The 11935-nt window shown below is 39.8% G+C and overlaps 1 protein-coding gene across 2 annotated transcripts in view; it reads left to right on the top strand.

Moving 5' to 3' along the window:
* Window positions 1-11935, top strand: part of LOC137983182 (hemicentin-1-like) — a 43733-nt gene that overhangs the window by 20795 nt on the left and 11003 nt on the right. For both annotated transcript variants that reach the window (XM_068830360.1, XM_068830361.1), the window contains 14 exons: window positions 272-529; window positions 862-1131; window positions 2632-2886; window positions 3535-3792; window positions 4119-4388; window positions 4571-4828; window positions 5168-5437; window positions 5782-6039; window positions 6371-6640; window positions 6983-7240; window positions 7576-7845; window positions 9155-9412; window positions 9777-10031; window positions 10847-11101. In XM_068830360.1, coding sequence (XP_068686461.1) covers window positions 272-529; window positions 862-1131; window positions 2632-2886; window positions 3535-3792; window positions 4119-4388; window positions 4571-4828; window positions 5168-5437; window positions 5782-6039; window positions 6371-6640; window positions 6983-7240; window positions 7576-7845; window positions 9155-9412; window positions 9777-10031; window positions 10847-11101 — 3663 coding nt within the window. The remainder of the gene's footprint in view (window positions 1-271; window positions 530-861; window positions 1132-2631; window positions 2887-3534; window positions 3793-4118; window positions 4389-4570; window positions 4829-5167; window positions 5438-5781; window positions 6040-6370; window positions 6641-6982; window positions 7241-7575; window positions 7846-9154; window positions 9413-9776; window positions 10032-10846; window positions 11102-11935) is intronic.

The following is an 11935-nucleotide window of genomic DNA, read 5'->3' on the forward strand; positions in this document are numbered from 1 at the left end:
TAGAGGATACACTGTCACCGGCTACTTATCTGTTTTGTGTAAGGGTCTACTAACAGAAGATCAATGGTAAATTGTCCTAGGTGCAACCGTAACCTCAGCTGGATAAAACTGGTACATTCATATCTACAAGTGTAACTCCAGATTTAGAGGAAAAGAAATTCTGTTCTTTAGAGTGTAACCTTGTTTTGGCTAAAGTGGCTTTTAAGTAGCTGCCTGACTGCAGAAAATGCTGTGTGAAAATGACGACAAATTAAAGTTGTTATTATTACAGATAGGCCAAGTGGAACAACCATAGAATTGACTCCATCAAACACAACAATCCTTCGTGATTCTTCTCTCTCGATAAACTGCACCACAGATGCCAACCCCGTGGCCCATGTATTTCAATTCTACCTTGATGATGTCTATATTGGGAACAGCAGCTCTGGCGTGTACAATGTCACTGTTACTGCAGATGGAGCGTATACGTGTGTTCCTGTCAACACAGTCGGTAAAGAAGAAAATGCAACTGTTGTTATCAGCACAGTTGGTAAGTGCAGTCCACGCAGTCACTACATATGGTGTAATAATCTAGGTTTTATTTTTGTGTTACTTTTTATTCAATTATTGTTCAAATTTTAATGAACCAAATAGATTTAATTTATAGTTCCAAGTGTGCACGTGTATTCATATTGCTGGCCTCTCATTTTGAGTTTTTCTTCCGGGTAGTTCGGTATTTTTTTCTCGTGCGAAATCAATATTACCTTAACTTCGACTTAGCCTGCAGTTTTCCCACAATTGGTTGAAGACTCGTTATCCAACATGTAGTTGATACATTAATAAAGGAATTAATTTGGCGTTACTTTCTCCTCTTGTCTAAAGACGCACCCTCAGTGAAGGTCCATCCTGCATCCTCAGTCGTTGTGGAGGGAAACAACATCACGTTGAACTGCATGGCATCTGGTAAACCTCAACCTGTCTTATCATGGACCAAAGTTTTCGAATCTGGTCAGGTGTTGTCAGAAAATTCTTCCTTGGTTTTTCCAAACGTGCGTAGACCTGGAACTCTTGACAACATGATACAGTATCAATGCACAGCGGAGAATGGGGTGGAGAATCCGGCCTTTGCCATTGCTAATATAACCGTCCACTGTAAGTAGAACGGTTTTGTAAAGGTTTTTGTTACATTTGCACTACCGTCTACATCAGAAGTTGTCACCATTTCCGATATCACTTCCGCGATGAAACTATGTTATTACGTTTCCGTAATAAAAATCTGAACACTGACTGGTAAGGGCGGATTAAATCTGAAGTGATTTTATTAACTCTACTAAAAACTCCTACCCTAAAATTTTATGAGACCAACCTCGCATAGAGTAACGACAGCTATATCATCATGGATAAGTGCTTTGCCAACATCGCTCTGCATGTCTCAATTTTCATGTTCAGCGTTCTTTGAAGAAAGTATCTGAAGTGAAATTACTATATTCGGAATGAGATCAACATTTCAAGGAATCAGAAATTTTGACTAGGACCAGTCAAAATCACAATAAAGAGGTGGAGAATAAATATGAGATTGTGAAACTCGACATGTGACTTCATTTATTGTTTTTCCAAGCATTCGCTGTTTTACCCCTGTTAATGCACAAATGACACCCTTTTCCAAAAGACAGCCAATGAAAAGTTTCGATTAATTAATTCAAAAGTCGTTTGTGAACCGAGGACAAACGATTGTGCATGGTCACGGTCAAGTTAACATGAAGTGGGACAGTACTGTTCTGGCTTTTGAAGTTTTCAAGGTTTCATAAAAAGTCCATATTATTGTATATGAACTATGTAGAGACGAAAATAAGATATGCGCTACTAAAAGTGCAAGGAAACGCTATTATGCGTATAAGCACATTAAAGCAAATAAGAGTAGTCTTCCGAGTATTTGTCATTTGAACCAATGCTTAGAAAAAGTAACCCCGTCTCACTTGATATTATTGGTGTAAGAAGTATTCCAATCCCCTCTCCTCCTCCAAGGTTTCACCTGGTGCCAGAGGATTGCAGGTCTTGGTCGTAAATTTTAATGGTGAAGCGTGAATGGCCTTTTTTCCCTCAATATTGTTTCTATGGACAGAGAAGATATGAAGTTTCATTTCCTCTGTGACACATTCACGTGTTACGGGTATAACAATATGCATGTAAAAATTTCGGCCTTATCATTCGCTAGGATCACGTCAATTAATGGCAACAGTGCAGAAAGTTGAAATTGAGTGCAAACAGTTGGAATCAAATTGATTGACGGGAAAGTCGTGAAAGCGACTGGAATACTTCTTGGACCTCAAAGTGAGTTAACTCTATCTATTGAATACAGGCGCGCAAAGTCGACTGCTTCCAGAGTTAAAGAAAATCGAAACACGTTTGATTTTACTGCCAAATAGCCCTTTTCACGGTTAGTTTTTCTCATTTGCATTACAATGTAATCTAGCATGTATGTCAGGCAATTTCGGGCTATTTTGTAGTTTTAACCCGAAATTTCCTCGCACCCACGTTAGATTACATTGTAATGCAAACGAGAAAAACTAACCTCGAAAAGGGCTATTGTAGTTGAATTGTGATAGGGTCTTGTGGGAAGAACTGTTATGTGTGATGAAACACTTTTTTCAGATGAGCCTACAGTATCACTCCAGCAGTGTCCAAGTCACATAGTTGAAGGAAACGACGTCGTGCTGTTCTGTAATGCGACTGGTAATCCTGTTCCGAAGGTCGCATGGGTGGAACTACAAACGGGAGCTATACTCAACAATAGTGAAAGCCTTATGCTTAAAACCATTGATCGCAATCAAGCTGGAGGCTATCAGTGTCATGGTTTCAACGGAATTGGCAGGAATTCCACTAAAACGTGCTATCTGGATGTCTTCTGTAAGTTGCAGTGACGACTAGAGGGAGTTATTCCCAAAATAAATGCCGTAAGGACTGAACGGAATCAGCCAAAATTGACCAAACTCGTTTAAGTTTCCCAGATTTTCAGTTATATCAAATACAACGCCTTACTCCTCAGTCGGCCGGCCATGTATTCACATGTGGAAATCATTTTCGGGCATATTTACGTTATTATCCTTTCTTGAAAATCTTGGCTAAGTGCACACAGTCAGCCCATGCAGGCTAAAAATGAAGAGATGTGAGATGAAACAAGAAGTCCTCGTTCGCTAATAACTGTCAATTACTTTTGACAAAAGAAAGGGATTACTGGTGTCCATTTTCAAAAGGCGGATACGTCTAAGATGAGGAGGTAACCGCGAGGTTACAAGTCACATCGTCGTCCGCCTTAGAGGATACACTGTCAGCTGCTGCTTATCTCTTTTGTCTAAGGGTCTACTAATAGAAGGTCAGTGGTAAGCTGTCCTAGGTGCAACCGTAAGCTCCTCCGTTTATCTCGAGATTTAGAGAAAAAGAAAACGAAATTCTGATCTTCAGAGTGTAACCTTGTTTTGGTTAAAGTGGCTCTTAAGTAGCTCCCTGACTGCAGAAAATGCTTTGTGAAAATGACGACAGATTTTGTTATTACAGATGGGCCAAGTGGAACAACCATAGAATTGACTCCATCAAACACAACAGTCCTACATGGTTCTTCTCTCTCGATAAACTGCAGCACACATGCTAACCCTATGGCCCATGTTTTTCAATTTTTCCTCGATGATGTCTATATTGGGAACAGCAGCTCAGGCGTGTTCAATGTCACTGTTACTACAGATGGAGCGTATTCGTGTGTTCCTGTCAACACAGTCGGTAAAGAAGAAAATGCAACTGTGGTCATCAGTACAGTTGGTAAGTGGAATCCACCCAGTCACTACATATGGTGTAATAATATAGACTTTAATTTATTTCTTTTTATTCAATTATTGTTCAAGTTTAAATCAAGCACAATAGATTTAGTTTATAGTACCACGTGTATTGGCTTATTTTGATGGCCCGGTATTCATATTTTTTCTTCCGGGTACTGCGGTATTTTTTCTCCTGGTCCAAAATCAATATTACCTTAACTTTGACTTAGCCTGCAGTTTTGCCAATTGGTAGAAGACACGCCATCCCACATGTAGTTGAGACATTAATGAAGGAATTAATTTGGCGTTACTTTCTCCTCTTGTCTAAAGATGCACCCTCAGTGGAAGTCCACCCTACATTTTCAGTAGTTGTGGAGGGAAACAACATCACGTTAAGCTGCATGGCATCTGGTAGACCTGAACCTGTGTTATCATGGACCAAAGTTGGTGAATCTGGTCAGGTGTTGTCAGGAAATCCCTTCTTGATCCTTTCAAACGTGCGTAGACCTGGAACTCTTGACAACATGATACAGTATCAATGCACAGCTGAGAATGGGGTAGAGAATCCGGCATTTGCCATTGCTAATATAACCGTCCATTGTAAGTACAACGGTTTTATTTACGGTTTTTGTTACATTTGCACTAACGTCTTCCTAGAAAGTTTGTGATGTTTAGATTGTAATCCGCGTTCTTGGTTAATAATAAGCTAACTTACTGGAAAAATATGCTTTGTAAAAATGATGATTATGTTAATGTTGTTGTTCTTTTTCTTGTTATTACAGATGGGCCAAGTGGAACAACCGTAGAACTGACCCCATCAAGCACAACAGTCCTACGTGGTTCTGCTCTCTCGTTAAACTGCACTACAGACGCCAACCCTATGGCCCATGTTTTTCAATTCTACCTCGATGATGTCTATATTGGGAACAGCAGCTCTGGCGTGTACAATGTCACTGTTACTGCAGATGGAGCGTATACGTGTGTTCCTGTCAACACAGTCGGTAAAGAAGAAAATGCAACAGTTGTCATCAGTACAGTTGGTAAGTGGAATCGACATGCATAATCACTACATAATTATGGTGTAAAAATGGACCTTAAGTTTCCTTGTTTCTTTTTTCAATTATTAAGTTTCAATGAGGCACGATAGATTTAATTTATTTAATCAAGTGTGCACGTGTATTGGTTAATTTTTTTGTTCTCGTACTCACATTATGTCTACTGGGTACTCCGGTTTTTCCTACCCGTCGAAAATCAACGTTAGCTTAAGTTTGACTTGCTTGTAGTTTTCCCAATTGGTGGAACACTTGTTCTCCACTATATGTAGTTGAGATATATTATAAAGGGATTAATGTTGCATCACTATGTCCTCTTGTGTAAAGATGCGCCCTCAGTGAAAGTCCATCCAACATCCTCAGTCGTTGTGGAGGGACACAACATCACGTTGAACTGCGTGGCATCTGGTAGACCTGAACCTGTCTTATCATGGACCAAAGTCGGTGAATCTAGCCAGGTGTTGTCAGAAAATTCCTCCTTGATTCTTTCAAACGTGCGTAGACCTGGAACTCTTGACAACATGATACAGTATCAATGCACAGCTGAGAATGGGGTAGAGAATCCGGCATTCGCCATTGCTAACATAACCGTCCACTGTAAGTACAACGGCTTTGTCAACGGTTTTTGTTACGTTTGCACTAACGTCTACGTTGGATGTTTTCACGATTTCCGATATCACTTCTGCAATGCACTATGTACTAACGTTTTTGTCGTAAAACGAGTGTCCACTAACATAAGGTCACTGGGTCCAACCGTAACCTCAGTTGGATGAAACTGGTGCATTCATATCTGCACGTTATTCTCGAGAGCTAGAAAAAGAGATTCAGATATTTAGATTGTAAACTTCTTTTGGTTTAAGTTGCACATAACCAGTCTCATAAGTAGCTCACTCACTGCAAATATGTGCTTTGTGAAAATGACGACAAAGTTGTTGTTACAGACGGGCCAAGTGGAACAAACATGGAATTGACTCCATCAAACACAACAGTCCTACGTGATTCTTCTCTCTCGATAAACTGCACCACAGATGCCAACCCCATGGCCCATGTTTTCCAATTCTACCTCGATGATGCCTGTATTGGGAACAGCAGCTCAGGCGTGTTCACTGTCACTGTTGCTGCAGATGGAGCATATACGTGTGTTCCTGTCAACACAGTCGGTAAAGAAGAAAATGCAACTGTTGTCATCAGGACAGTTGGTAAGTGCAATCCACACAGTCACTACATATGGTGTAATAATATAGATTTTCATTTCTTTCTTTTTATTCAATTATTGTTCAAGTTTTAATGAAGCAAAATAGACTTAATTTATAGTACCAAGTTTGCACGTGTATTCGTTCATTTTTCTTTTATAGTACTGACATTTTATCTACTGGGTACTCCGGTTTTTACTAGCCGTCGAAATCAACGTTAGCTTAAGTTTGACTTGCTTGCAGTTTCCCAATTGGCGGAACACTCGTTCTCCACTATATGTAGTTTAGACATTAATAAAGGGATTAATGTTGCATTACGTTCTCCTCTTGTCTAAAGATGCACCCTCAGTCAAAGTCCGTCCAACATCTTTAATTGTTGTGGAGGGAAACAACATCACGTTGAACTGCATGGCATCTGGTAGACCTGAACCTGTCTTATCGTGGACCAAAGTTGGTGAATCTAGCCAGGTGTTGTCAACAAATTCCTCCTTGATTCTTTCAAACGTGCGTAGACCTGGAACTCTTAACAACATGATACAGTATCAATGCACAGCGGAGAATGGGGTACAGAATCCTGCATTCGCCATTGCTAATATAACCGTCCACTGTAAGTACAGCGGTTTTGTTATCTGTGTTTGTTACATTTGCACTAACTTCTACCTCGGATGTTTTCAACATTTGCGATATCTCTTCTGCAATGAAACTGTGTTACGTTTTCGTAATAAAAAGAGAGTGTCTACTAACATAATGTCACTAGGTCCAATCCTAACCTGAGTTGGATGAATCTGGTGCATTCATATCTGCAAGTTATTCTACAGATCTAGAGAAAAAGAGATTCAGATATTTAGATTGTAATCCGCTTTTTTGGTTAAAGTGGATCGTAAGTTGCTCACTCAATGCTAAAATGTACTTTGTGAAAATGACGACTATGTTGCTCTTGTTGTTAAAGACGGGCCAAGTGGAACAAGAATGGAACTGTCTCCATCAAACAGAACAGTCTTACGTGGTTCTTCTCTCTCGATAAAGTGCAGCACAGATGCCAACCCTATGGCCCATGTATTTCAATTCTACCTTGATGATGTCTATATTGGGAACAGCAGCTCAGGCGTTTACAATGTCACTGTTACTGCAGATGGAGCGTATACGTGTGTTCCTGTCAACACAGTTGGCAAAGAACAAAATGCAACTGTTGTTATCAGTACAGTTGGTATGTGGAATCTACACAGTCTCTACATAATATGGTGTAATGTAATAGACCTTATATTATTTTTTTTCAATTATAGTTCAAGTTTCAATGAAACACAATAGACTTGATTTCTATTACCAAGTGTTCACGTGTATTGGTTCATTTTGCTGGCTTTGTACTCGTTGTTTTTCTCCTGGGAACTACAGTTTGTCCGCGTTGTCCAAGAATCATCGTTATCTCAAATTTGACTTAGCTTGCAGTTTTTTTTAATTTGTACAGCTTTCGTCCGGCACTATAATGGTTGAGACATAAATAAAGGGATTCATTTTGCCTTACTGTCTCCTCTTTTTGTAAAGATGCACCCTTTGTGAAAGTCCATCCTACATCCTCATTCGTTGTGGAGGGAAACAACATTACGTTGAACTGCATGGCATCTGGTAGACCTGAACCTGTCTTATCATGGACCAAAGTTGGGGAATCCGGTCAGGTGTTGTCAGAAAATTCCTCCTTGATTATTTCAAACATTCGCAGACCTGGAACTCTTGACAACACAATACAGTATCAATGCACAGCGGAGAATGGGGTAGAGAATCCGGCATTCGCCATTGCTAAAATAACCGTCCACTGTAAGTACAATGGTTTTGTCAACGGTTTTTGTTACATTTGCACTAAGGTCTGCCTCGGAAGGTTTTCACCCATTCCGATATCACTTCTGCAATGAAACAATGTTTTCACGTTTTCGTAATAAAAACTCTATACTGGCTTGAACATCTCGGCACTCTGACGTAAGGGCCGATATTATCTAAAGGTGTTTTATTTGCTGTACTAAAACTCCTATCCTAAAGTTTCATAAGGAGAATCCCTCATGGAGCAGCAACAGCATCATCTTTCACGAGTGCTTTACCAACAACTCCTGCATGTCTCAAGTTTGATGTTCAGCTGTCCGTGAAGAAAATAGGCGAAGTGAAGTTGCTATCATTATTCGGAATCAGATCAACATCGCTTGGAATCAGAACATTTGACTTGGTGCAGTCGAAATCATAGTTAATATATGGCGACGGCTGTGAAACTCGACATGTTTCTTTGTTCGCTGTCTTGGCCCTTACTATGCAAGAACCACACCCTTTTTTCTAAAAGGCAGCCTAGCAAAAGTCTCGATTAATTTATTTAAAACTCAGTTGTGAACCGAGGACAAGAGATTGTGCATGGTCAAGGTCAAGTTAGAGCGACTTTCGTATGACCTTGAAAAAATGCTCGCAATATGTTTTGCAAGGGTAAAACAGAGCTTCCTTTATTCCCGCCAAGGAAACTCCTAATATGGGGAGAAAACAGCTCGATTGCCCAATCACATTACTGCATTTCAAATGACGTCAAAGCAAAACTTTCCAGAAAGTTCCACTGAAAGTTCGCGCTCATTTGTTTTTGTTCAATAAGCCAATTGAATGTTTTGCATTTTTGTTTACGTTCTGTTTTTAAGTTTATTCTTCAAGGTCACATGAAAGGTGCTCTAACATGAAGTGGGACAGTACAGTTCTGGCTTTTGAAGGGTTCGGGGTTTCATAGCCAGTCCATCTCTATGAACTATGTAGAGGTAAAGATAAGAGGCTACGCTATTTAACGTACAAGCGCATTGAAACATTTACCTACAAGTAAGGTTCCCAAATAACTGTAATTTCCGTTGTATTTCTCATTTCAACCACTACTTAGTAAGAGTCCCCCCGTTTCGCTTGCTGTTATTACTATAAGAAGTCTTCCAATCACCCCTCCCCCTTCAAGGTTTCACCTGGTGGTGGAAGATTGCCGTTCGTGGTCTTAAATTTCAATCTGGCGGAAAGTAAAAGTAAAAAAAGTAAAAGAATGAGATGGTATTTGAAGAAAAAAAAGACATTACTCCATCGACATATTATTGCTTATATCGCTTATGATATTTTTCAGATGCTCCAGAGATAGTATTCTCTTCACCTGATAACTTAAAAGCAGTCGAAGGCAGTGGGGCTGAAATGTTTTGCAATGCCACTGGAAATCCAAAACCAAATATTACCTGGACAAAACGAGGCAACAGCACTGTCCTTTCCACATCTGAGAATCTGAAATTGACCAAACTGAAGAGGGAAGAAAGTGGAGCCGTCTTTAATTGTATAGTCCACAACCATCATGGTTCATCGGAGACCAGTGTTACAATTTCAGTATTGTGTGGGTATCGATTTTATTACATCTCTTTTCCAAGAATTTTAAGGTACTTTAAGAGTTCAGTGGGAAATATCGTCTGTAGTTAATAAAGCGACAGGTACCCGGTTTTGTTTTGTTTTTTTAAAATAAGGAATACCGATATTGCACTTCTATAGTTTGGGAGTATTGGCTGTCTCATTAAGCCTTTGTGAACAAACTTTAGTAAAATACTTAAGACTATAGGAAATATGTCGATGCCGGTAGAGAAATTTGATTTTGTCATCAGTTGAAATCCAAATGGTTGCGTATCTGGTCAGAAAACGTTCATCAGGAGTTGACTAAAATCGTTGAATTTTTTTGATAATTTTGTCATTTCTTTTTTGTTCAGATAAATCAGCTGTGACTCTCCAACAATGTCCAACTCCAGTTCTTGAAGGAAGCAGTGCCACGCTTTATTGCAATGCTACTGGAAATCCTGCACCCAGTATTGCATGGATCAGGGCTGGCACAGGAAAAGTTGTGTCTCGTAGTGGAAGGCTTCATATTGCAGTTATTAATCGAAATGAATCAGATCTTTATGAATGCCATGCATGGAATGGTATCGGAAACAACGACAACGAGTCCTGCACCATCGACGTTCAATGTAATTGCCTATTTCTCACAGTAAAAGTAAAGGCAACGTGACAGCTTAATTTCATCATAATTATTGAAATAGTCATTATAGTTGAAGGCGCTGTTACATTCGGCAAATTTCTCTTGAAACCTCTTTTTCAATAAACCATATTCGTATTTTCGGTTTTGGACTGGAACTAGCTTGCAATGGAGGCTAATGCAGGGGAATCTTTTCAAATGCAAATACTTTTTAATATATTCCCCCGCATTAGTCTCCATTGCAAGCTAGTTCCAGTCCAATACTGAGAATACGAATATGGTCTATTCTAACATTGTAAGAAGAGTCGATTGATGGGTGTCTCAATGGGCAACGTTTCTTGCAACTTGCCTCATTTTCTAGGCCAAAGGATCAAGTTATTTTTGTTGGCTGATGCCCCAAACACAGCGACATAATTTGCGGCACAGACGTTACACAACAAAGAAACTGTGCGAAAAGTGGTACTCTGTTGTATATTCTGTACTGCTTTCTGCAACTTGTGTCGGAACGTTTGTAGCCGTTGGGAGGTATGTTACATTGGGAAACGTTTTGTTCCATTAGTCTCGCCTGGATTTGGCAGGCAGGTTTCATAAAACAAAACCCAGTGAAACAACGCTCAGACCTTACGGCAAAGACAACGTTCTCGAAGCGAAGACGGCACAAAAGAGTATGTAACAACATCTCTGCTGGCCCTTCTCTTCGTTTGATGTTTTTTTCCATCCTCTGTTAAAAGCAAAATTTATTCTCGTATGATTTTCTCAAAGTCGTAATTGTCTTTCTTTTTGGTTCCCTTAAAACCTGTTATACAGATTCTCCAGAGATCCTAACCGCACCCTCAGCTGAAGTGGTCGTGGAGGGTGGATCACTTCGCCTTTTCTGCAATGCCACTGGAAACCCACAGCCAATAATTACATGGAAGAAGCAGGACAATATGACCATACTTTCTGTGTCAAATACTTTACGCCTCACTGGCCTTACGAGAAAAGATGATGGATCAGTATTCAGTTGTAAGGCACAAAATGACCTCGGATCAACAGAAGCAAATGCTACACTAACCGTATGGTGTAAGTATTGATCAAATCACTAATAGAAAGGCTACACCCTTGTTCTAAGATTCGTCAGTGGTTGTCCTTTGCCAATAATTTAATTGGTCTCTTTCATTGCGGGTTTTAACGATCAATTGTGACTCACCAAATAAAGATGCGAGGATTTGCGCTCGGTCCCTTGATCATCTCGATCCATGTCTCAAGGAGAATTCCAAGCTTGGACGCTGATTTTCACAAGGATTGGTTATGATGCAGTTTTTGCTTTTCAATAGATGAGCCAAATGAGACAGTCTTCCAGTGCAGCGTTAGTGTTCGCGAGGGTGATAATGCAACATTTTATTGCATGGATTAAAGCAAGTGCAGGGGAAATTGTGTCACACAAAAAGGGCCTTGTGATTTCATATATCAATCGTAATGAATCAGGCAGTTACAGTATGAGTGTATGGTTTCGAATGGAATCGGAGTAAACAAGATCAGGTCTGGCGCTGTCGACGTGCATTATAACTGCACATTTAAACAGTAGCGCAAATCATGATTGTGACAGGAGCGAAACGGATTTCAAAAGTTTTAGGAAGTATGAAGAGTTCCGGTCTGTCTTCCTGGAAAAGTTGATTGTTTTATTTTTAGTGGATTCGATCGAAGAAGAGCATGGGGCGAAGTCAGTCATACAAAGTGCGTTTTCGTGTTCAATCTTGGACAAAAAGATGATTTTGTTCAGTTTCGTAATCATAATGGACCTGAAGTGTCAGGTCATGTAGCGCTAGAGCACTAGTTGGGGACAAATTCAGATCAACTCAAATCAGTTCATAAATGAAATCAGTTTATAGTTTTCATATTAACGATGAAGTGATA

The sequence above is a fragment of the Montipora foliosa genome, chromosome 13, assembly GCF_036669935.1.
Source record: "Montipora foliosa isolate CH-2021 chromosome 13, ASM3666993v2, whole genome shotgun sequence".
Classification (NCBI taxonomy): Eukaryota; Metazoa; Cnidaria; class Anthozoa; order Scleractinia; family Acroporidae; genus Montipora; species Montipora foliosa.